This window comes from Lepidochelys kempii, chromosome 3, assembly GCF_965140285.1.
Source record: "Lepidochelys kempii isolate rLepKem1 chromosome 3, rLepKem1.hap1, whole genome shotgun sequence".
NCBI classification, from domain to species: Eukaryota; Metazoa; Chordata; order Testudines; family Cheloniidae; genus Lepidochelys; species Lepidochelys kempii.
The window spans coordinates 13,210,469-13,237,235 of NC_136382.1; the positions used below are offsets into that span (position 1 = coordinate 13,210,469).

Sequence of the window (26,767 nt, forward strand, 5' to 3'; positions counted from 1 at the left end):
ACTTGAAATGCCTAATGTTTGATTTCCCCTTATTTAAAATAATGTTGGTTTTGGAGCGAGAGACAATCAAAGCTACAGTCATTTTTGTTTAGTTTCTGCCTTACATTTTTTTCCCTGTGAAAAAATCCCATATTTCTAATCCAATGAGATTTTTGGGATCTTTATTATTATTTCTCTGATAATGAATGTTAGGGGGCTTATTCCTTCACCCACTTACTTCCCTGGTCCTTCTCGCATGAACAGAGAGCAACAATACCCGAACTCCAAAGGTGCAAACAATTCAATGTTTATTGGGGTGAACTTGCAGCAAGCATGATTCCAGTTTGCTTCCTTAGTGTCCCCTGTCCCAGCTCTGACACTACAGAGCCTTACCTATGGCCCTGTTCCCATTCCTGCCCTTAGCTAAACATGATTCCAATTTCCCCACCCCCATTCCCTGTTCCCATTTCACACACACACACTTGTTAGTCTCTAAGGTGCCACGAGTACTCCTTTGCTTTTTGCGAATACAGACTAACACGGCTGCTATCTGAAACTTCCTGATTGACTGCAGACTATATAGTAAAACTTGAGTTCTGCTTAGCTATACCTTAACCAATCATTTTACTGAAATTTAACTAACCAATCCTAACATATTGTAACATGATTATTTAACCAAATATATCCCACCACCTTAATTAGTTTACACCCAGAAAAATTAATTATACAGCAGACTGAAACAATCACAGAACCAGACAAAGATTATACAGATGAACAACAGGGAAATGGGGACTACAGTGATAGAATAACAAAGACATGAGGATTTCACATCCCAGCTATTGATAAGTGAGTTCTTGCCAGACAGGATGCTGTCAAACTAAGTTTCCTTTTACATCTGCTAGGCACTTCCCTTTCTCTGGAGGCATAGGCATTATCAGTACAGGATTGTATTCCTAGCAGCCCAATAGCACATTCTTTCAATGTGACTAGTTTGCAATGTGAGGATGTGACCGGTCGCTTCCCAGCTTATGGCTGCCTCTGCTGCTTAACCAAAGGCCTTGGCCTAAGCACAGGGCCTCAGACTGTCATAGTAAGAGAAGGACCTTACACCAGCAGACAGTGATTTTGATTCTTTTTATACCTCTATAACTAGCTAAGTGATAAGAATACACCTAAATTCTTAGAGTATAGGTCTTTACAGACAGGCCTGAATATCTATATCCTAACAATGAATACGACTCAAGATTACAAGATCTTATGGGTAGAGACCATCTCTTTGTTATATATTGTACAGGGCCCAACACAATGGTACTGGGGCCTGTCAAGGTTCCTCCCCCACTCTGAACGCTAGGGTACAGATGTGGGGACCTGCATGAAAACCTCCTAAGCTTATCTTTACCAGCTTAGGTCAAAAAGTTCCCCAAGGTACAAAATATTCCACCCTTTGTCCTTGGATTGGCCGCTACCACCACCAAACAAATACTGGTTACTGGGGAAGAGCTGTTTGGAAATGTTTTTCCCCCAAAATACTTCCCAAAACCTTGCACCCCACTTCCTGGACAAGGTTTGGTAAAAAGCCTCACCAATTTGCCTAGGTGACTACAGACCCAGACCCTTGGATCTGAGAACAATGAAAAAGCATTTAGTTTTCTTACGAGAAGACTTTTAATAGAAATAGGAGTAAATAGAAGTAAAGAAATCCCCTCTGTAAAATCAGGATAGTAGATACCTTACAGGGTAATTAGATTCAAAACATAGAGAATCCCTCTAGGCAAAAACTTAAGTTACAAAAAAGATACACAGACAGAAACAGTTATTCTATTCAGCACAATTCTTTTCTCAGCCATTTAAAGAAATCATAATCTAACACATACCTAGCTAGATCACTTACTAAAAGTTCTAAGACTCCATTCCTGGTCTATCCCCGGCAAAGGCAGCATAAAGACAGACCCACAGACCCTTTGTTTCTCTCCCTCCTCCCAGCTTTTGAAAGTATCTTGTCTCCTCATTGGTCATTTTGGTCAGGTGCCAGCGAGGTTACCTCTAGCTTCTTAACCCTTTACAGGTGAGAGGATTTTTCCTCTGGCCAGGAGGGATTTTAAAGGGGTTTACCCTTCCCTTTATATTTATGACAGGGCCTTACGGAGTGCGACAATACTGATGATGATGGTGTGTATACCAATAGATTCTAGGCCAAAGAGGATGAGTAGATCATCTGGTCTGACCTCCTGTATAACACAGGCCATTAAATTTCATCCTTACCCCGTATTGTGCCCAATAACTTGTGTTTGACCAAAGCACGATTTCCTGACCTGAAGACATCTAGAGATGCAGAATCGTCACTTCCCTTCTCTCACCGCTAAAATATTATGCCTTATTTCTAATTTAAATGTGTCTTGCTTCAGCTTCCAGCCAGTTTCTCTTTATTTACTTTTCTCTGCTAGATTGAAGAGCCCTTTAGTGCCCAATATTTCTCCCCATGAAGTTACCTATGAACTGTAATCAAAGTCACCTCTCAGTCTTCTTTTTGAGAAGTTAAACAGACTGAGTTCTTTTAAGTCTCACTGGAAGGCATTTCTCCAGCCCTTGAATCATTTTTATGGTTCTTTTCTGCACCGACTCCAATTTCTCAACATGTTTTTTTATGGTGCGCACCAGAGCGACATGCATTATTCCACTATCCAATTCAGCAATGCCAAATAGAGCAGTAAAATCATCTCCCTGCTCCTATTCACTACTCCACTGTTTATACATCCAAGGATTTAATTAGCCACTTCGCCACACCATTGCACTGGAAACTAGGTCCACTATGATCCCTAAATCCTTTTCAGAATCACTTTTTCCAAGGATGCACTCCTCTGGCCTAAAGTATGGCCTGCATTCCTTGTTCCTGGATGTGTAACTTTCCATTGAGCTGTATTAAAAGAAAATGCATTGTCTGAATGATTCCCCCTTGCAGGCAATTCATCTTGCTCTGTGTGACTGCCCTATCCTTGTGATTATGTACGACTCCACCAAACTTTGTGTCGCCCACAAATTTTATCAGCACTGATTTTAAATTTATTCCCATTTATTGATGAAAGTGTTGGACAGTGTTGGGATTCGTACCAATCCCTGCAGAACCCTCTAGAAACACCCCATTTGATGGCAATTCCCTGTTGGTAACTATATTTGGAGATCTGTCAATTCACCAGTTCTTAATCAATTTATCATGTGCTTTAGTGATAGGGAATAATGGTCATTTTTTAATCAGAATGTCATACGGTACTAAATCTTACAAAAAAAATGTAAGTCCTATTTCATCTACGCAATTACCTTTATGAACTAAACTTGTAATGCCCTCAAAAAATGAGATCAGGTTTGCTTGACAAGACCTGTTTGGCATAAAAGAGATAAGGACATCGCCAGTCTGAAAAGAACTTGATATAAATCAAATACAGCATAAGGACTTAACTATATGAAGAGAACATGCACCAGTGTTCTATATCACTATGGACCCCTCTATATCACTACGGACCCCTAATGTTTTCTCTCTGTACCAGGTCTTACACTTCTCTATTTATGTACGTCTATGGCTTCCTTCATTGTAACTAGATTTCATCCTCACTACAGCCCTGGGAGATAGGGAAGCGCCAGTATCCCCATCTTCCTGACAGAGAGCGGAGGCACAGGGTAGATTAAGTGACTTGCCCAAGGTCACACAGAAGGTCTATGGCAGAGCCAGAACTAGACTGCCTAAGGCCCTGACCAATGCCCTCTATACTATTGTGGCTTAATTCGCTTTGTATCAGCGTCACACATCTTCATTTGGTGTCTGTGCCAGGGGAACTTCACCAATGCTGTTATAACCGAGCACGTTTTCCTAACATGGATGGGGCCTACACCCGAGGGGGCACTAAATGCACATGCTGTAGGCTGGTTGTTTTGCTAAGGATTCATCATGCTGGTTAAAGTGCATCAGAGTCCGACCTGTATATTGCAGGCCACTAAATTTCACCCGGATACCCGTATATGGGGAGCCCAACGACTTTAGTTAGAAAAAGCTTTTCAGTCCTCAGGAACCTAAACCATTGTGTGGCACAGGCCTAAGCACAGGAGAGTCCAAGGCTCCACCAAGCCCGATGGCCATGCGATGGCAGGGTGGGATATGCCCAGATGATCCCAGCAGACAATCCTTGCCTCATGCTACAGAGGAAGGCAAAAAAGTCCCCAGGGTCCCTGCCAGGTAACTGTGGATAGTGGGGAAGGGCACTATTGAAAGGTTCTGTGGGGACACGTGACCGCCCCCTGTGTTGCCTCTGCCTCCGCCCCCTGAAACTTGATCCGTAGGTAGACAACATACACCAGCAATTACCTCCTCCTCCTGGTCTTTGTCTTGTGACTGGCCAGCCCCTTCAGAGCTCACAGACCCCTCCCCCCCCCCGCCTGAACTATCCCGAATCGATTTAGCAAGGGTTCAAAACAAGACCAACAAAAGGGGCAACCCAGTTGGGATGCACCATCCCCCATTTGGCACCTGGATGGGATGGTGCTTGGGACTGGATCATCTCAGTTAACAAGAGGCTGGAGAATGATCAGTCTGTTTTTGTTGGACCCTATGTTATGACACCCTAAATTGCATTCTTCCTTATAGGCATATTGGCGGCTGCTGCTGTTTCAGTGCACCCCTACCACCACCCCTTTCCCACTCTCCCGCTTTCCCCATAGCCTTCTTCCCTCACTCACCCCCAGGACTCTCAGGCTGGATGGGGATCCACCAGAGCTACCTGGCGCTGAGCACCCCATCACAGCTCACCTTCCCAGTCTTGAAGATGTCCCCTTGACTCACCTCCGCAAGCAGTCTACAAAGCAGACAGTGGGAAGTGCTAAGACTCCAGCAGCAGGGAAAGAGAAGCAGCCCGGTGTAGCCCGGAGGGGTGGTGGTTAGGAGCTCAGCCCACAGCCAGCCGCCCTGCTGCTTCCTTTTTCCCCATGCCACATGGACACAAAGGGAGTGCCACCACCCAGGGGAGGCACTGCCTCCTTACTGCTGGGCATCCTGGCAGGAGGCATACTGAGAAATCTGGGGGGCACGTAACCCCCCCCCACATGCATCACCGCTGGTCCCTGACAATCTAACCTGTGGGAAAATCCTTCCCAACCCCAAATCTAGCAACCATTTAGACCTTGAGCACATGTTCAAGACCCACCAGCCAGGCATCTACGGGGATGTTCTGTACCACCTCAGAGCATTGGCCCACCTTGCTTGGTGTCCCATCTCCAGCTGTGGCCAGTCTCTGATGCTTCAGAGGAAGGCTAACTCCCCTTCCCCTTCTGAATGCATCTGGCAACTGTGCATCAGGGTTAAAAGTCCTTCCTGCCCTTGCAGGTTCCTGGTTGACATCCTGAAACATGAGATTCGATTGCAATCACTGTGTTAATGCTGCGCTGCAAAGGTTATAAGCACGCTGAAAGCAATGCAACAGAATATTACAGGTTTCAGAGTAGCAGCCGTGTTAGTCTGTATTCGCAAAAAGAAAAGGAGGACTTGTGGCACCTTAGAGACTAACAAATTTATCTGAGCATAAGCTTTCGTGAACTACAGGTCACTTCATCGGATGCGTTCACCTAGAAGCTCCAACAAAGACAGGGACCTCATTGTGCTAGGCACTGTATAAACGTATAGAGAAGGGCAGTCCCTGTCCCATGCACGTTGCAACCTAAATAAACCAAAGGGGAGAGGGGAAGCAGATGCACAGGGAGGGGAGCCAGATGCAAAGTCAGATGAAGTGAGTTGCCCAAGGCCACACAAATGAGTTGCCCGTGGTCAGGGGCAGAGCTTGGACTAGAAACAGCGTCTTCTAACTCCCAGCCCAGTGCCCTTTCCCCAGCCCTACTGGCTCACCTCGTGGCATCAGGATCACGTTTTCTCAGTTTACAAAATAAAACAATGATTTTTCTTCCTGCCAGCCCTGCAAACGCAGGGTCCACTCTTACAGCACTTACTCCAGCAAATTTGCTATTGACTTCAGCAGGAGCTTTACCGGAGGAAGGACTGCAAGACTCTGCCTGTCACCTGGGATGTGAAAAGCACGCTGGGCTCTTCCTGCGTCTTCCATCATCATCAGTTACAAAGACTCTGCAGATGGAGCTTGCTGCCAGTGGTACATTAGGTGGGATTGAATCCGTAGCCGTGCTAGCTCGGCAGTGTTAAGGAAAGTGGTGGCATGGCTTTATCAGTAAAGTAAGCAGATGTCACCTGGAGCAGGTGAAATGAGACTAGGGACTGGTCTATTCTAACGCTGTAAATCGATCTAAGTTACACTAGCTCAGTTATGTACGTTACCAAACTGAAGTCGAGGTAACTTAGCTTGACTTACGGCGGTGTCTACACCACGCTATGTCGACGGGAGATGCTCTTCCGTTGACATAGCTTCCGCCTCTCAGGGAGGTGGAGTACGGACAATGACGGGAGAGCGCTCTCCCATTGATTTAGCGTGTCTTCTCCAGACCCGCTAAATCGACACCGCTGCATCGATCACAGCAGTGCTGATTTAGCGGGTCGTGTAGACATGGCCTAGATCTGCATCAGAAGCATATACCTGGATTGTTTGTTTATTTATTTTGCAAAGATTTTAGCAACTGTATAAAGTACTCAAAATAAGAGTAAGAAGCAGCCTGCCTGCATGCACCCCAATGCAGGATTGGAGCTTTAGAAGACAATGTCAGCTCAAAAGTCGTATGTTGTCACAAAACCAGATAATGTGCCTGATAATGCTTCAGGTTATTAAGAATGCTTACTTTTTGCATTTTCCGCTTTGGATAATGAAAATCAATGATACCCGGTTTCATGTTTGTGTTTTCAGTCAACATTACTTTTGTTTTTCAATCATTTTCTTTTTCATGTCCCCCGTGCTGCTTTGTCTGAGTTCCAAACACTGCAGGGGGAAAAGGGTCATGCTTTATAGTAAGCTTCCATTTAGAAATGGCTCACAAAGGGTTAATACATTATTAATAGCTGCATGCTACAGACATGAATACTATGTGTTACGGGTGGTCATAAGCAACCTATTAACCTGTTGAACTCCATACCAATCTTTATCCCACTTATTGAAACATCTGTTAATCAATGATTAACCTTTTATAATCTATCTGTGAATGGCACCTTCATATAAAATGTGAGGAAAACTGTTGTCATATGAATAATTTTGTGTTACGTGTGGAGATATTTAATTGCTGGTATGTTTTATATCAATATATTTTTACAACTTGCTTATAAGGGGTTAATAGATGACTAATAGATATGCAATATATATTTAAAAAATTGTTATAGAGTCTACTAATTAAAGTGCAATTTCCCCTTTAACAGTCATTTTCCAGTGACCACCACACTTCAGTTAGCAAAAGGCTCTAGAATGGGGCAGAGACATAAACAGGAAGGGAAGAAAAAGACAGGGACCTACTGGTAAGGTAAAGAGTAAAGGGATTTTCTCTTTCAGATATAGAAGCAAATGGAGTACCAGGAAACACAACGAGACAGATAAAGGAGTTGCACCAACAGACAGTTAAAGCCAGGTCAATGCAGAAGATAAGTCCTGTTGAACATAAAAGGACGAGTAGAAAGAACTTATCCCTGGCTAGGAAACATGACAGCAGCCATCCATTACATGGAAGAACAGCTCTGTGGGGTTCTCTGGAACTTCAGCAGCGTGGTGCCAAGGAGTTCTGTGACTGGAAGGATACCCATCAGCAGCAGTTTGCTTGCACCCACGGAAAAGAGATGGGAGGAGTAGAGCCTGTTCCCCAGAATGTGAACAGAGAGAGGCAGGAGACGGCTGTGGGATCTTGAGGAGATGTGTAAGGGAAAGGATGAGCTGTGGTACCATCAACATGAAACATTTTCTGGGAGGAAATCCAATGGAACATAGAAACCTGAGACTCTTCTTCCACTGGTGTGGTCAGAAAAAGCATATTAGCACTGGACACTTGCAAACACTTTAGGATAGTTAACAGCGAAGACATGTTCTTAGTGGTTAAAGCAGTAAATCTGATCTGTCCATCGTTTGTTTTCCCGCTCTCCTTAGTCCCTGATTTAGCAAAGTACTTAAATCCATCACTAGTCAGAAAAGCAGGTGCATATGTACCACTTCATTGTGGCTTAAGCATACGCTTAAGTACTTTCCTGAATAGAAATGGATCTAAGCAATGGCTTAAAACTCAGAAGGTGCTCTGTTGAATTAGGGCCTTACCCTGTGACCCCTTCAGGTCAGCAGCCTTCCCTTCCTGAATGTTTGGAAATGCCTAGCACATCGTGACCATTGCCATTATTGTTAATAATAATAATAATGAACTGGGAGGCTGGTCTGATTCATAGATTCTAAGCCTAGAAGGTACCATTGTGATCATCTAGTCTGACTTCCTTTATAACACAGGTCATAGGACTTCCGTGAAATAATTTCCTTTTTGAAGTAGAGTATATCTTTTAGAAAAAAACATCTTGATTTAAAAGTTGCCAGTGATGAAAAATCTACCACATTTCTTGATATGTTGTTCCAATGATTAATTACGCTCACTGTTAAAAAAAATTACGCCTTTTTTCCCATCTGGACTTGTCTCACTTCAACTTCCAGCCATTGGATCTTTGTTATACTTTTGTCTTATAGATTAAATAGCCTATTATCAAATATTAGTTCCCCATGTAGACACTTACAGACTGTGTTCAAGTCACCCCTTAACCTTCTCTTTGTTAAACAGATTGAGCTCCTTGAATCTATCGTGATAAGGCAGGTTTTCCAATCCTTTCATCATTCTCATGGCTCTTCTCGGACCCCTCTTCTGGTTTCTCCTCCTGAGTGACTCTCTACAATGGGTCACTGGAATTCTCTGTCCCTCTCTTTACTGAGCTGTAAAATGGAGAGTGTTAATACTTGCCTCCCTCAAAAGAGGGTGGGGAGACTTTATTATGGCACCACAGGATCCTTGGGTGAAGGGTGCTCTGCAAGCACAAGATGTTATTTCCATTCATCTATAGAACAGGTCCAGCATGTGCTTGTGTCATGGCTGCCATTTGGGCCAACACTAGGGATTAAAGTGGGGACCTCTAGAACTGAAAACACAAGAGTCTCCAGCTTATGCTAAAGAGCCAGCTTCAGGGATGCTGACCAGTAGGCAGAGGCAGCTCGTCCCAAGCATCTGAGATTCACAGCAGTTCAAATTCCAGACAAGGCCCAAGTTATGTGACCGCAGCCATTTTGCCTGGCACAGTAGGGACTGAATCATGATGAAAGCATCAGTGTGTAGAGCTCTTTCTCAAGAGTGAGGTTTTGGATCAGTCTGCTGCTCTGTGGACCGGGCGCAGAAGGTTACTCAGAGCACGCAGTGGCCAGTGAGTTACACTTTCCCACATCAGCCCTTCTACTCTGCCTCTGTCCTGCTCCACAGAGACTCTCTCTGGTAGTGAGAGAATGATTCATTCACCATGTCCCCTCAGTCAGCGGCCTGTCCGCTAAGACTAAATGCCAGCTCCTGCCTACCAGCACATTTCATATAGCCTATTGAAAAGCCATCAGAGGGTAACAACCTTCAGTACTGTCACTGCCAGTCTCAGCTGGATTCAAACCCGATCACCTTAGCCATGAAAGGATTCTGTCATTGTGCACATAGACCCCATTCTACCATGGCCACTAAGGGGTTAACAGGAAGGCTAGCTATCTCCTCAGCATTGGCTAACTGCTGGTCCAGGAACAGCTGGGGGATCTGAAGGCTGCAGAGGAGAGGAGGGAGGGACCATTCAGAGGAGATGCCTTCAGCACCAGACAGCTGGACTTCCAGGCATGGAGAATCAAAGAATGTGAGTCTGGAACAGGTCTACAGGAGAGGAAAGGTAGGAAGCAGTAAGGGACTGTGAGGAACTGTCCCAGCTGCTTAATGCAGGTTCCCTGGGCTGGATCACAGAAGAGTGGGTGGGCCCGGGTTCCTCTATCCTCTCCTGCAAAGGAGATAGTAAAACCCCTAAGACTAAGGGGATCAGGACTGTTAGAGGGCTTTCCCTCCACCCTCCCACTTCCCTGGTTCTTGTCATGCCGACAGCAAGCAGCAAAAGACCAGAAGGCCGAAGCGCAGGCAATGCAATGTTTATTGGGGTTAATTTCCAGCAAGCATGATTCCAATTTTCCCACCCACTTCCTGTTTGACCCCAGTTTAGAGTGTAAGAGTCTCAGCTATACCTTAACCAATCATTTTTCTGAAATCTTATCTAGCCAATCCTAACATATTGTAACATAATTCTCTAACCAATTATATCCCACTACCCTAATTAACCTAGCAAAATTAATTATACAGCAGACAGAAGCAATTAGAGAACCAGACAGATTAACAATAGAAAAGTGGGGGCCATAAAGGTAAAACAATACAGAAATGAGGGTTTCACAACCACAACCATTGATAAGTGATTTCTTGCCAGACAGATTTCTTGCTATTAAACTAAACTTTCTTTAACCATTTTCTTTATCTGGTGGTGATGGGCGCTATCAGAACAGGATCGTCTTCCTAGCAGCCCAATAGCACCTTATTTCAGTGTGACTAGTTTGGAATGTGAGGATATGACCGGTCGCTTCCCAGCTTATGGCTGCCCCTGCTGCTTAGCCAAAGGCCTTAGCCGAAGAACAAGGCCTCAGACTACCCTAGAGAGAAGGCCCAGACAGAGGTGGACTTGTGATTTTAATTCTTTGTTTTATACCTCTATAACTAACTAAGTGAAAAAAATACACTGAAGTTCTTGAATTATAGGCCTTTACAGGCAGGCCTGAATATCTGTATTCTAACAAAGACACTGCAGAGGCTTGGGATTTTCAACCCTTTGCTAGGGTTATTGGACTCCTGGTCTATCAGACACTATTGGCCTGGAAGGGGAGAAACTATAAATGACTTGTCGGCGGGAGTTAGAAGAAGAAGCCGCTCGGAACGTGGCCAAGCAACTGTTGGTGGACTGGGGGGGGGGGGGAGAAAGTGAGGCAGAGATGCTGTTACACCTTTAACATCCATGAGAGGGTGCTGGCTAGCAGAGATCTCCCTAGATGGATCCCCAATGCGCGGCCATGTACACCCCCACATTGTATTATTTTCACTAGGTGAGACTAGAAGAGGCTTAAGAGTGCCCAGGTTGCTACTGGACTTTGATGGTCACTAGCCATAAAGGAAATAGAGCAAATGGAAGCAACTGAGCTAGAAGCAGGTGCTAACTCTGCCCAGGGTCAGTCCAGGTCATCTAGGATTCTAGAGCTGGCCCCTATTTTTACAGAAAGGCCCACACGTGGTCCTGGCCCCTCCTGTATGTCTCCTCTGAAAGAAGACCTTTACCAAAGCACCATGGCCTCCTTATGATCATGTTGGGGCGCTGGTTCAGGATTGGGTCAGAGAACAGTCAGTCACATGTAGACTCACCAACACTCGCTCCTGCACTACCCCGGGTTCATAGTTTCATCAGGACAGATTCTCAGCTGGTGTAAATCAATGTAGCTCCCAGGCATCCCAGCTTTACAAGGGAAGAACTGAGAGATTAATAGATGTATCCAAAGTTACACAGGAAGTCTGTGGCAGAGCTTGGAAATGAACCCAAATATCTTGAGTCTTAGCCCAGGGCCTTACTTCGAGGAGGAAGGATGGTCCAATGGTTCAGGTACTAGCCTGGGTTGTGGGAGATCCAGGTGGAATTCCTGCTGTGCCCCAGACTTCCTGTGCGTAATCTTGCGCAAGTCCCATAGTTTCTCTGTGCCTCAGTTCCTCAGCTGTAAAACAGGTATAATAGCCCTGCCCTGCCTCCATGGGAGTGTTGTGAGGATACATTTATTACAATCTGAGTCGCTTAGATACTATGGTGATGGGGGCTATACAAGTACTTAGCATAGATGGATAAGATCAGGCTTCCTCTCATTGACTCACAATCTGTGGTATCTGCATTTATGATATGCCCTTCATTATGTTATCTTAGCACTGTGCACATAAATAAAAGTACCATTGAATTCTGTGCAAACACATCCACTTTCTGTGCTTGCCTTTTGCCCCATTAATTTTTGGTGTGAGTGAGTATATAGGGGGGAAATGCAGGGAAAAAGGAGAGACCCATGAGGAGCATCAGTGGAGAAGGGAGGTGGGAAGGAAGAGGTTCCACCGAAGGGAATGCTGAAAGAATGGTGAGCGAGGGAGAAAGAGAACCAGAAAAGGACAAAGTCACAGCAGCCAAAGGAAAAGGGAGTCTCAAGAAAAGCACCAGCCATGGTGTCAAAGGCATCATGGAAAATGAGAATAGAGGGAGAACCTTAGACTTGGAAGGAAGAGGAAGCATCATTAGAGACTTCTGGGAGGGCAGTCTTGGTGGAATGGAGAGGACAAATGCCAGATTGGAGCAGATGCAGGAGTGAGACCAAAGCACTGAGGAGAAACCAGCCCACTCATGAAGCATGGGAAGGAGGAAGATGTGGGCAGAGGAAGGGAGAAGCAGGGAAGAGTTAAGTTTTCTGTCGAGTAGGAAGACAAAAGCCAGCCTGACCAGAGGAGAGAGCTGGGAGGTGATTGGGTTGCACAAGTTGAGGTGTTGGGTCTGGAGGGGATGGGTCAAGTTGATGGAAGATTGTGAAGTGAGATTCAAGTAGCTTAAGTACAGGGAATTCCATTATCAGAGCCAATGGCCTTCTCTATACTAGGACTTTCCCTCTCTTGCAGCCCTAGTGTAGACAACGTGCCAGCAAGGTTTTAGGCTCTTTTGGAAATTTAAGCTTAGGAGAGCTAGACACCCCCTGCCATTGAATTTTAATGGGAGTTGGGCAGTTAACTCCTTTGACAATCCCAGCCTTAAGCACCACAGCCTGCTCTGAGCAAGGTTGGAAGACATGGGCTAAAATCCTGGCCCCATTGAAGTCAATAGCAAAATGTCCATGGGCTTCAGTGGGGCCAGGATTTCACCCATGGAGAATAAAAATGCCAGCAGCTACCTGGAGTCCTGTGCCCACTAACACTTGAATGCTGACACTGTTGCAACCGATAAGGTAGCTGAACTGGTGTCAGAGTAGCAGCCGTGTTAGTCTGTATTCTCAAAAAGAAAAGGAGTACTTGTGGCACCTTAGAGACTAACCAATTGATTTGAGCATGAGCTTTCGTGAGCTACAGCTCACTACGCCTGGCCTGTGAGAATCCCTAGATGCTGCCGTGAGCAAGTTTTCTTACGTGGCAGTGGGTTTTCCCTTCTCCCCTGACTTCTGAGGCGGAGAGGGAGCCGTGTTCCAGACAGATTAGCCTACGGCTTTGGGCCAGAGTTGATGAGACTTCACCAAGATACAGGCACAGACACGTGGAGAGAGGGGAAAAAAAGAGAGCCTGTGAAAAATTAAAATGACAAGGCTGGTTAGGGAGTGGAGATAACTGGGGATGTAGTGAAATTAATTGCAGTCTGGGTTGAAAGAATCATGTTCCTAAAACAAAATTTCAGCTCCCCCTTCTCCCAACAGCATCAGTGAGATTATAAACCCTTTCATTGCCCTTTTGTGTTACAAATAAAACTATTTGTTATGATTATTTGTTATTTCCACAGTGCTAAAGGTATGCATGGTATTTTACAGGCAAATCAGAGACAGGCTTGTAGTCAAAGACTCTGATCCTGCAAAGATTCATTGTGGGTAGTTCCATTAGGTGTAAAATGAAGCACACACCTAAATCCTCACTGGATTGGGTCTTAAATGAGAAGTAACACTTCTGGTACGTCTACACTGCAAGTGATTGTAGCATGGGTTGGCATGCCCATCTGAGCTTTAATCTAGCTAGAGTGTAGAATCATAGCAGCGTAGACACGGCAGTACAGGCTAGCAACCAGAGTACGTACCCAGGCTTCCTGATGGTTTTGGACTCCGGCATTGGTTAGCCACCGAAGGTCAAGCCCTCAGGAGAAGCTGAGTATGTACTCTGGTTCCTAGTCTATGTTGCCATGTCTGCTATTGTTACCTGAACTAGTTAGGTTTAAAGCAAGCTAGCACAAGTATACCTCCCCGAGCTACAATCACACTTTCACAGGCAGGGGAGAGGTACCCGTCAGGTGGGACGACGGATATTCAGTGCCAGTGTAAACCTAGTCCCAAAACAAAACAAAAAGGCTGAACAGTGTTGGGAAATGAAATGTTTCTGGTTTTTATTTTGTGATTTGTTATTCCCCACTCCTCCTTTTTTCATCTTGCCACTGGGGGGTGGGGGAAGAGAGAAGAGGGAGAAAAAGGAGCAAAAAACCAATGAATGAGGTGAAAAAACAGAAATGGGAAAATGTTTGTTTTCTGTTTTGAAAACTGAAACGTTTTTGGGGTGCGGGCAATTTTTTAGTCAAAATAATCCAATTGTTTTCAAAGCAATCTGAATTTCCCGCCAACACTTTCCTTTTCAAACCCAGAGCTTTGCTTGCTGAAGGAAGTCGTGAAAGAAACCAGCTGCCCCCTGGTAGTGGAAGTTTTCTCGGGCACCTCTCCTTCGTCCAGGCTGCCGGCAGAGAGAAGGGCTGGCTTTCAGAAGGACCAAGTCCTCACAATTCCAGCTGAAGTCAATGGGTTGTCAGCGCTTCAGAAAATCATGCCCAGTCCCCAACAGTGTTCAGATTAGTGATGCACCCATCCAAGCAAATTACTACCTATTACTGGAATTGCTTGTCCAGTACTGCATCTTATTCTGTGATAAATTTCACCATTCATTAGGGCTCTGATCCACAAAACCATTTAAGCACATACTTAACTTTAAGCATATGAATGATTAAATGCCAGCTTTGAAGCACATGCTGAAATGCTTCGAAGGACTGGGGCCTGGGTTATCTGATTCATTTCCCAGTAGGTCATTTTGTCTATCCCCGTGACTGGATTGTGTGTGATTGGATGAATATGCCTTTCCTACCATGCACTTTGTCAATTTCAGACTACAGTGAAGATGACACATATATACAATATACAATACAAATTATACTAACCACCACCCCCAACTCTTGCTCCCCCTCCCACTACTGTCTTTTCATGCCTAGGTGCTGACAAAAGTTATTTGTCGTATTTCCTCCTCTTGGTGACTGACAGGAGACTGGTGTCAAGTGAGAAAATGAAATGTAAATTTTATTAAACACTCCTCTCATCTCTTTGTATCAATCCAGATTCCAGCCTAACATAGCAAATCAAATCCTGTCTTTGCCAGGCCTGAGGGCAAATGTAGAATAATTTCTCCTTAATACTATTGCCTCCTAGTAAAATATTTTTCTGTTTAGTAAATGAAAATTTAAAATGCAAACCTTGTTTTAATCCCAAAGAAAAAGATGTGCATTTCAGGGGAAGAATACTACACTTCATTCTGTTCTGCCTTGTGCTTTCTTCTTGTTTTCAGACCCAACAATGATGATTAGCTTCAGTTTAAATGGCAACTCCCATTTAAGTCTTGTCCGTCAGGACTTTCTAGATGTCCATCATGGGGCTTAGTAGCAGGTCCAGAGATGATTCTGATACATTTAATTTGAAATAGCATTATAATTACTGTAATGAATTGGTGTGTGCAACGCTGCTACCTACTGGATGGAATCGAAAATGCTCAGCTGTGTGTCAGAAGCTTTATACTATCATCATAATCCTTTAGCTGCAGTGTTCAGGCCTGTGTTTTCAGAAAAGGACGATCTCTATTCCAACCTTGCTGTTTCTGTGAATTTAGATTTTTCTATCAGTAGACCACCAGGTGGACTTCCCCAGAGACGGGCTCTCAGGGCTTCCAGGGTCCGTATTCCTGGGCAGCATGGAAGCCCTAGGAACCTTGCAGTGACACAGTGGTGCCATCTTGCAAACTCTTCACTGTTCTTTACAAGCCACTCCTGTCTCTGACCTGACAAACTCATTACACCACTTTCATGGTATTTATCCATGAAGGGTAGCACGCACGGTCTCCACTGAGAGCTTGTAACTTATCAGGACTCATAGTCGTTGCGAGATGTGTGTATGCGTAACATTTTAGGGACAATGTAACTATATTGAAAATCATGTCTTATGGTCTTGGAGTCAAAATGAATCACCAGTAAATCATGTCTCAGTGGTGACCCATTCAAGCTGGGGGGGGGGCGTTGTCACCCTCCCTGGCGAGCCAATTACAGAATGTACTTCTCAGTGGTCTACCTTTGTACCACTCCAGAAAAGTCAATGAAAAACCATCAGTGACAAACTATAAACTTCAAAACCACTTGGAAATGAAAATGAATGACAGGACAGTGAGGGGGAGGACCCTGCCTGGGAATAGAGAAAAGGCTGATTCAGTATATCACAGGGTGGAGAAAGACACTCTGCATCCATTCACTGAGGAGACAGCTACTTGAGCAGGGGTGTTTCATGAAATCTTGGATCCTGGTTCCTGAGAAGCCAGCCAGCTCTGCAACAGACTGAACTTTCTGGGAGGGGGTTGGGGGCGATATACATTGTTAGAAAGGAAAGGTCACTATTAATGAGTATAGGCCCCTAATTCGCATTGTATGATTTTGTTTTTATTTTGTAACCAGTCTCTTGTTTCTAGTGGAACCTCTACTCTTTCTGAATAAACATTCTTTGGTTTTATTCTGAGTGCTCTCAAGTGCTTTGTGTTTTGCAGGAGCGATGAGGTAAGGTAAAACTGGGAAACAGGGCTATGCTGTTGCTGTGGGACCAGAGGATCTGGGATTGCTAAGAGTAGCCAGTACTGGGCTGGATAACACAGGGGAACACTTCAGTGGGACTGCGGTGCTTGTATGGTTACCGTTCAAGGCAAAGACAGGGCTGGGATGGCCTGGAGGAGAGGGCTTGAATGGCGGACAGGCTGGGGGTGCTAAGGAGCTGGAGACAGCAGATAACAAGTTGAGGCTCACTCCTGGGTATCCTGAGCACTGTCACACTCACATCCTAAGCTCCCTGAGCTACCTGGCTTCCCAACTCAGGGAGCAGTGGCAATGATTTGAAAAGGTCGAACGGAAATGCTGTTTTGACAGTTTCCAAAATGAAATTCCAGAATTCCCATCTCACGGGACAGTTACCCCAAATAACAGAAGAGGAAACAGGGACACAGAAAAGTTAAGTAACTCAAAGGTCACCAAAGGGCATCCGTGGCAAAGGAATAAGCAAAAAGCACCAAGTTCTCCTGTCTCCCTGTGTTAAGTTCTCTGTCCTAGACGCCTTCCACACAAAAAAGTGTGGTAGACTATACCAATAATAAATACAGGGCGAGGAAGGATGCTTTTGCAGTTAAGGCCCTGGATGGGAACTCAGAAGATCTCAGTTCAATTCCACTCTCACAGACTCACCTTGGGTGAGTCATTTCATCTCTCTGTGCATTGGTTCCCCATGAATAAAATGGGAAAGATACTCCCTTTCTCCATCCCTTGTTTGTCGTTTCTTTTTAGACTGTAAGCTCTTCAGAGCAGAGACCATCTCTGACTATGTGCTGGTTGAGTGCCTAGCACAATGTAGTCTCCACCAAGATCAGGGCCACTAGGCGCTACTTCAGATAAATAACAACAACATATGCAGCCAAGTTTGTTGCCTTTTCAAAGCACCAAGATTTAAAAGGTATCTTCTGTACTGAAGTGCTGTCAAATCACAGGAATTACCGGATCCCCTAATATCACTATTCCCTCCTCCACCTCGCCAACTTAAATTCTCCCATGCCTCAAGCTACAGGGCTATTGGGACTCAGAGCTCTAGATATCTCCACCCAGCAGATCAGTCATTTCACGCTGCCAGTGGGCTTCTTTACTATTCTAATACAGAACCGATTGCGCATTGTGACTAATAACATTGGCTGTATGAAAGAATTATTGCTATAAAGACTGAGAAAGGCCTCCTTGGATTTCTAGACAGGACAGTCTTGATTTTGAGAGAGCAAAGCATAAAATAACTTCACGGGCTTTCCAGACTGCAGTAGTCTTTTGGAGAGAAATCCACAATTGGTGCTTGAACTTGAAACTAGGAACATTTACCTGTCACAAAGTCTCTTCATTCATGCCTTAGAGTCCTCTGGGTCTGCCCACAATAACGCCCCTTTGGCTACAAAGATTTGACGGTGAAATACTTAGCGCTGCTATTATTATTAATTTGTATTACAGTGACACCTAAAGGCCTCTGCCAAGCTTGGGTCCACGTTGTACTAGGTGTTGTATACACACAGAGGATGAGACAATCCCTGCTCTAGATGGACAAGACAGACAAAGGAAGGATTCTCATCCCCTTTTCCAGATGGGGAACTGATGCACAGAGAGATTACGTGACCTGGGACAAGTCACTTAGAGCTCTGGCAGTGACTTCAGCGGCCTTAAAGGGAGTTATGGTCATTTTGTCTCCTTAATTACCACTATTTATAAATCATAGTGTGGTAGCACCTAGGAGCCCCAGTCAGGAACCAGGACCACGTTGTAGCAAGTCCCATACAAACGCAGAAGAAAATGATTGTCCCTGCCCCAAAGAGCTTACAATCTGAGTAATAATAATAGTAGTTATGAATGCAGCCAGCACTTCATCTGCCACTAGGAAGAGGCGAAAGTGGGATTGGTATCCTGGAACAGGAGTTGACCTGGACAGAATCTCTATTCTAAAAGACACTCCACACCATGAAAAAGCGTGAGAAGCATTGTACTAGGCCACCTCTCTCTCAGCTTCATATTGTGTCTGCCGCTAGCTGCTTATGAACTGGTGTTGGATTTGAATACAGCCTTGGGGACAAGAGAAAGGGTTCTGGTGTTCATTTTTACATGCACTGGTACAACACCTTAATGAACTGCATGGTACAATGACTAACACAGGCATATGTTCAGCCTTAAAATACAGACTGGCCAACTACAGAAGGAAGAAATTACTGATGGCTGGACCTCAAAAGACAAAGACCTGATTCTGAGGTTAATTACACAGATTTTATACTGGCAACTCTGTGGGCTTTAGTGGAGTTACACCTGACTTACAATGTGATAAATGTCCCCTTCTATCAGGTTGGTTTTGGCTAAGCACCAAGAGTTCCGATGTGCAGGTGAAAAGGAAGCACTAGCTAAAAAGCACTAGCTAAAACACTCATCATCTCCATTACTGCTACATCCAAGCCTTTGGGCTTGATATATGCAATCTTTCCCCACTCATAATGTTACTGCAAAGAGCATTTTCCTAGTCCATTGCTTTTAACGTGTCACCCTTCTCTTTGCCTCCCTCTTCTCTATCATATCAGACATAAGCTGCTTGTCTTCATGGTCAAGGCTTTACACAGCTTATCCCAACCCTACCTATCGCCTCTCATTCACTAGCATGCTGTTGCCTGCCACGCTGACCAATTTCCTTGCATTCCTCTCCTGCCTGTATCTATCTGCCTCTTGTTTTATATTTATATAAAAAGCTCTTTGAGGCAGGGACCATCATTTTGTTCTGCGTTTGTACAGCACCCGTTTACAATTTAGACCTGACTTTATTCTGAAAACGTTCAATTGTGGTTCAGGATGATTGGTAGTTAGAATTGGGGCAGAGGGGGACTGCCTACATTAGTTCACCAAATCGCTCCTCTGCTTTAGCAGGATGATATATATAAGATTCTCAGAGAGCACATAATGAGATGGGCACATTACAATTACCTGAATAGTACAGAATCAACTGCCCACCACCACTAAAGAAGGTAGCTGATATAAGCTGACGATACTCTTGATCTTAGCTCACATGTATGTTTCAGATGAAAAAAAATCAAGCAGATGATCAAGTCTGCCCCTTAAGAGCATCGTATACATAATTCCCTGGACATCAGCTGTTGTATTTGGTTCAACGGGGCAAATATGCATCATCTCAAGCTTTCTTTATTGGTGTAGCATCTTGGGTTGTATAATGCAGGATTTCTACTTGCACTCTAGGGATGTCAGGTTTTTTTTTTTAATGAATTTCATACCCACATAATTCTACTGGAAAGTGGTGCGTATGATACCTGCAGAGGATGCCATAGAAAAAATCTATGTAAATAAGTCAAAATGCATTATGGCTGCAGCCTGAAATTGGCATGTCAGAAAAGTGTTTGTTAACCAGGGACAATAGCAGAATCCTAAAACCATGGGCATTTTCCATACACACACGTGCTCATTAAAGGGTTTACTGATGTGTGTTGATTGCTAATGTAGCCCAACCTCCCCGGTCCTTCAGCAGCAGCAGTGGTAGCTGCAAGTTGTAAACTACAAGCTGCTGCATGTTGGGAGAACATCCTTCCTTCCAGAAAATACCCTCTGCTCACCCCACAAAGGAAGCTGTAGCACTGAAGTGGTGAGCATGAGGCAAGCAGAGAGGAGGCTGCTGGTCTAGAACCCTGTTCTCGGTTTCCTTACAGCAGAAAACTTTGCCCCTGCTGGTTTGTTTGCCTGAGTCGGGTCTGAGGTGAATACACACTGACACACAATGCAGAGCACGCTCAGGCCCCATCTCCCAAAACTGTGAAAAGCTACAAGGCAGACTTACCCTGTCTTGAACAACCTCTTACTGGGATGGGGAATGGGAGGCTGGGTTGCATGAAGAAGACCAAAAAAAAAAAAATCTGAAGACATTCCACCGTGATATGATTCCACTTCTGTGTCATAGTATCGGCCAAATCATAAGGACAGAGGACTGGAAGGGACGTCCTCGGTTGCTGAGTCCAGTCTCCTGCTATCACAGGGGACTGAACCGTTAGATGAACAGTCGTATAATCCTGTTCAGAAAGTGCATCCGCTGGCAGTGGGCCTTGTGCAGGGGAGTCCAGCTGGGACACAGGGAGGTGCCATCCTGGTCTTCAGCCCACGCAGCAGCTTCGCCACAGTCCCATGTCCGGTGTGCAGTATGTAGTGCCATCCTTGGCTAGTTTCCCCTCTGGATGGGTTTTGGCCAGTGGCCTCGCATAGCGGTACCCTCCTTGTCCACCCCGACCACACATCCCTACCCATGACCCTTCCCAAAGTCTTTCAATCCAACCCCCATGAGATGATGTCCATGGCACAATAACGTGTTGTAATGGATGAAATGCAAGCCCCAGTCCCCACGCCAGATCTCTGCTGCCTGCCCCCTCCATATGAACCAATGCTACTGTTCTCTTGGGGTTAACCACTGTAGCATCTCAGTGCTGACAAAAAGCCCTGCTCTTCTAGAGTGCTTCCATCCAAGGATCTCAAAGTGCTTCGTAATCGTTGATGAACTATGCCTCACAACACTCCCCCAAGCATCAAAAGCAAACCAAGATGAGGAGACTTGCCCAAGGACATACAAGAAGGTTGTGGAACATTCAGAGATAGAATCAAAGAATCCCGAGTCTAAGCCCTGTGATTTAACCACAAGCTTATCCCCCAACTAAAGCATCTACGTGGCCATGCAGGGTGGAGGCTTTGGAATTTTTTGTATTTTTAATCCCCATCTTCCCTGCCACCCCAAAATTATTACTGATGACACTTGCAAACAGGTCTCCTAGTAACCCCCGGAGGAACTTAGCGGATTTCTGGAACTTAGTCTCCAACTGAGTCAGTAACTGAGGCTGGTTGAAAATTTTCAATACTTTTATTTATTTATTTTATTTTTTTACCAGGAAATTGGCTTATTGACTAAATGAATAACTTTGCAGAAAGTGTCTGCTTTCCTCAAACATTAAATCTCGCAGCAGAAAATTTAACACTTGAAAACCACATTTTTTTGGCTTAAAACTGAAGAAAAAGAAAAGATTTGGCTAATTTTTTTTTGGGACGGGGGGCAGTTTTTAACCAAAGTGTTTCATTTTCATAGTTTTTTCTATTTTCTGCTATTGGATCTTACTGGTAAAAACACAGAGAGAGAGAGAGAGAGAGAGAGAGAGAGAGACAGGTCTCTGCCTTTTGGTGTATGCCAATCCTTTAATCTTCGGTAGAAATGCCAGTTCTGAAGATAAGGGAGAATAGGGATAGACTGGACCATGTGCCTTGTTGAGTTTATTGTATGAGGTGGTGATATGCGTTCATGAATTTTCAATTGGTAATTACATTGCTGTCTATTGATTTTTATTTATTTTTATTGTGTGATGACTGAGCATCTCTGTTTGGATGTGCTGATTTTGAACAGCAAGATTTCAATAAATAAGTTATAGATATAAGATACAGGAGCTTTACTTTCTATTTCATTAATGGTCTGACAATGTCAAAATTATACAGTCGAGGCCTGTTATTTTTGTCTCTAGGGCAAGTGATCACATTCAACCTCAAAATCCCCAAGAGAAATAGATGTGGTGTCTTTAACAGAAAAATAATTCACATCCTAATCCCTAACTCCAAAATGCTATTTGGATTCATATACACAAGGACAAAAATAAACTAAATTACAATGTTCTACAAAGTCATTGTCAACATTCATATTAAGGACAAAGGGATGGATCCTGAGCTGCTGTAAAGCGGACAACTTTCCCATGGAGCTATGCCGATTTACAGCATTTGAGGATCTGGCCCGGAATATTAGTAATGAAGTTACCAACCCACGTAATGCACCCATCCCAATTACCTTATAATAACTCTAATGCCCCTTAGAGCTGTTTCAAACTGTGTCTCTGATCTCCTTGCTAAGACATTTAAATCTTCTGTTTCATTTGCATGGTTATCCAGCGAAATGGCTCATAGTGTTTCATTTCTTGTTTGCAAAACAGGGCTGGTGGGGGGATAGAGTGATGGAGGGAGAACATAGAAATGGAAGATTTATCTGCGTTGCAGGGAAATTATTCAAATCTGAAAACTTACTTTTGTTCCACGGGAGACTTGCTTGAAGGCTTGGAGTCTCATGTGGGCAGATAGCTTTTTTTTTAAAAAAAAGTCTTACCATAATTAGTATTTCATTCATTCTTGTTTGACGTCCACATGCGGCACTGAATTTCTTCACCAGAGAGCTCAACGCACTGGGAGAACAACTGATACAACCCGGTATGCTTGCTATTCTAACCTATTGGTTACCCTTCCTGGATCAGCAGGTACAAAAAATTACCTACAGGCCAATTTGGTTTCACCACCAAAAAATAGGCCAAGCAGAGAACAGGAGAGAGAGAGAGAGAAAGAGATGTAGTAAAGGGATGGTGCTATAGGACTCTAAGTTATTTGAGGCTGAAGGCCCAGGTCCTCAAAGGTTTTTATGCCCCTAACTCCTCTTGCAATCATTGAGAGTTAGGCACCTAAATACCTTTAAGGACCTGACCTAAGTGCTTTACTGAGTCAGGGCCTAAGTCCTCCTTACCTTCTAGGCCAGGGATGGGCAACCTTTGGCATGTGGCCTGTCAGAGAAATCTGGTGGCAGGCCAGGATGGTTTGTTTACCTGCAGCGTCCACAGGTTCGGCCGATCGCAGCTCCCACTAGCTGTGGTTCGCTGTTCCAGGCCAATGGGGGCTGCAGGATGCAGTGGCCAGCACATCCCTCAGCCCATGCCACTTCCTGCGGCCCCCATTGGCCAGGGATGGCGAACCGCGGCCAGTGGAAGCTGCGATCGGCCGAACCTGTGGATGCTGCAGGTAAACAAACCATCCAGGCCCACAAGTGGATTTTCCTGATGGGCCACGTGCCAAAGGTTGCCAATCCCTGCCCGATCCTCTGCCATTTCTACTCATCATGATGTTCCATCATCTCCTCCCACCTGCAGCCTCCACTCACCCCTTCTTCCTGTTGGACCTTTGCTTCCCCCCTGCAACTCCCCATTTTTCACCTCGTGGTCCACCACTGATTATGCCTCCAGCACCCTGCATTATGATGCCCTCACCTGATCACGAAGAGTTTAAAAACTAGCATAACAAACAAAACAAAGGAATTACAATTATTTTCCTGAGAGAGTTCCTCTGTCTCCCCCATAATTTGAAAGCTCCCCATTGCTATCTGCCACAGCCTCTGATTCCACCTCTTTTCTTATTCATCTGGGGAGCATTTTTCCTCCTGAACCAACAACAGAAGAGAGACAAGTGGATACCCGCTCCCTTGGTGGGCTCAGTCATCTGGAACTGGACTAGCGTGCACGTGTCCCACTGCCCTCTGCTGGATGGCATCAGAACTGCTCAGCAGTGTGTCCTGGGTCCTGTACTGCTAAAAGCCAAAAGAAAAATTTCTTTTGCTCAAGCAGTCATGGGGAGAAGAGGGGCTGTGATTTTGGAGAAAAAAGGACCTTGGTCCCTCTTAGGGTGTGGAATTCTGAGCAAGCAGCTGTGAAGGCTCAGGCAGCCATGGATTTGTTACAATATATTGCATTTGTCTCCTGATTTAGAGTGAACAAACAGTGTTAGAGTCTTACTGTAAATACGAAACATTGCATCTTGAACACCTGGACAAATTGGGTGCTATTAATCTCAGTAGAATAGCACATTGCTCACAGGACACAGGAAAGGCTCCATTGTCTTCTGTTGTCAGTGCTGTTACCCTTTTTTTTAAAAAAAATGTAAATATTAATCAGACACACACTCTGCACAAAGGAGGAGATACCTTCAAAAAAGCTGACCAAGGAATGCACACTATTTGCTCCCTCAGCTGCAAATTGGCACTGAATAATAGTCTAAAGAAGCATACATTAACATTCAGCTGGCAGTCACTGCAAGCTGTAATAGACATGAGCATTGACTAGACCCAATATTAGTGATGGTACTGGGAAACCATCCTAGCTTTTGGCTGCCTGAAGGCAGCAGTGATCCCCAGCTTGTCCTATCTGTCAGTCTATTTGATCTCCAAATGAATTGCTTTTGATAACAGCTATATAAATGCAGAACTGTTCCGCTGGGCCTTCTTAAATGAGACTCCTCTCTTTCATCTCCCAGTCATTTCAAAAAGCAGATAGACTTGTTAGAGGTTTTTAATGCAATGATTTATGTTTTATCTTGCCTGGTTTGAGGCAGCATTTATTTAGCACTAAATTCTTCCCAAGCCTATATGTGAGGGAGAGATGTTTGAACACAGTATTTGGGATTTCAGATAGTATATGTGTGTATATATACTCTGTGTGTGTGTATATATATATAAAATAAAGTGTGTGAATATATGCGGAGGTATCTATGGGGTGTGTATGTGTCTGTACATACATATTTCTGCTTCATTACAGTAAAGCAGATGATTAACCTTGTTTGCAGAAAGCCATTAATCTGAGCCACCTGGAACTTTGCACCTCCAGCAAAATTAAAAGAAAAATATTTGTAAACCCTCTAAACAGCATCCAGATTAGGACAAATACTTAACAATTTTTGGGGGGTGGCGGAAGTGGGAAAATCAATCTTCATTAAGTTTAGTGAAAACAAATTCCTGGCACTCTTAAAATGAGCGCTTTGTATCTTTTAAAAAAACAAACAAACAGGTATGAAGTCAGATTGGTTTTCTCTTTTGTTTGGAGTATTTTTCAGTTATTGAATGAGTGTCCACCGTTATTTGATTATAAAGAGCAGTTGAACACCGGCTGGCTGTTATAATCCATATGATTTTTCATAGGAAGCATGCAGCAACCTGCTGATGGACATCTGGTGGAGAGAACTGTAGTTCTCAGAGGCATAGGTAACCCAAGAATACATATCTAGACTGCACATTGGAGGACGCAGGAAAATGGGTGAGGCTGAAAATTTTCTCTTCCCTTGATGATATTTGCAATGTAAAAACAACCCAACCCATTTATCCTGATTGTGTGGTTACCGGGAAGCTTCAGGTAACAATGTAACATGCACAATGCAAAGAAGAGAAAAACACTCTGGAAGATGGACTGCTCTTACTGAGGTGAGCTGTAGCTCACGAAAGCATATGCTCAAATAAATTTGTTAGTCTCTAAGGTGCCACAAGTACTCCTTTTCTTTTTGCTCTTACTCGATATCTCTGGGATGTGGAATTCATATTAAGACTTAAGAAATCAGCCTCATCTTTGGAAAGTGTCAAAGCTACCTATTCTGTTGCTGAGTTATGTAGATTGTTGTCCCACCCACCGTGATTCCTGCAAAAGCCTTCGTTTGCGCCATTGTGATAAAACACAAGAGAATACATTGTAGTTGGTATATCTTAACTGTTCCTATTACAATAAACTAGCATCTGTAAGTTGATGTAACAACGTACTGTGTAGCAATGGGCAAAGAGACCGCTGTTACTTTGAAGGGTTAATTTTCTGATTTGAAAGAAATAGGGATGGGATTTTCACAAATGCCTAGATCACCTATTCATGGGATTTGTGCTCCTAGGCCACTCTGGTGCTTTTGAAAAATCCCATTTTCCTTCAGGGAGGCACCATGGTCTAACTAACGGTCAGGACATCTGCCTGTCTTGCTGTGGGAAACCAATTTTCCCAAATCAGGTGTGACCGTATCCCAGAGGTTTGCTTAGGCCCATCTCTTATTAGTATTTCTGTAGCACAATCACTTGGCAATGGCTCTTTGTATATGGCCAGCAAGAAGCGGTCCGATTCTCCTCTTGCACCAGCAGAAATCAAGAGTAACGCCACTAAAATAATGAAGGCTTTACCAAAGCAACACCGGTGTAAGTGAAAGCAGAAACAGACCGCAGGAAACTGCTCTGAGGGGCTTCCTGTGCTGTTCCCATTGATTGTAAACTCCTCAGGGCAGGGGCCACTGGCCAGATTTGTAAAGGTGTTTAGGCACCTAATGAGACCGATAGGCAATTTTGAAAATCGCACGATTTCAGTGGTAGTTAAATGCTTTTGAAAATCCCTCTGGCCACTTATATTCATCTTCATAGGCGCCTAAATCTTGGTGCAAATCGAGCTACAAATCACTTCTGGGACTGAGGCTTTAAAGTGATTTAGGCCTTGTCACTAGGAAAGGTTTGCTATTACTGTATAGTTCTACTTG

General features: G+C 44.3%; 1 protein-coding gene across 18 annotated transcripts in view; it reads left to right on the top strand.

Annotated features, from left to right (window-relative positions):
• PKHD1 (PKHD1 ciliary IPT domain containing fibrocystin/polyductin) overlaps positions 1–26,767 on the top strand; it is a 466,962-nt gene that overhangs the window by 386,628 nt on the left and 53,567 nt on the right. For 8 of the 18 annotated variants that reach the window (XM_073335703.2, XM_073335707.2, XM_073335714.2 and 5 more), the window contains 2 exons: positions 5,991–6,131; positions 7,458–16,562. In XM_073335703.2, the coding sequence (XP_073191804.1) occupies positions 5,991–6,131; positions 7,458–7,807 (491 nt within the window). In that variant the 3' untranslated portion in view covers positions 7,808–16,562. Of the gene's footprint in view, positions 1–5,928; positions 6,132–7,457; positions 16,563–25,409; positions 25,525–26,767 lie in introns of those variants that run through there. The other 10 variants (XR_012157891.2, XM_073335719.2, XM_073335718.2 and 7 more) reach the window with 7 other exon arrangements.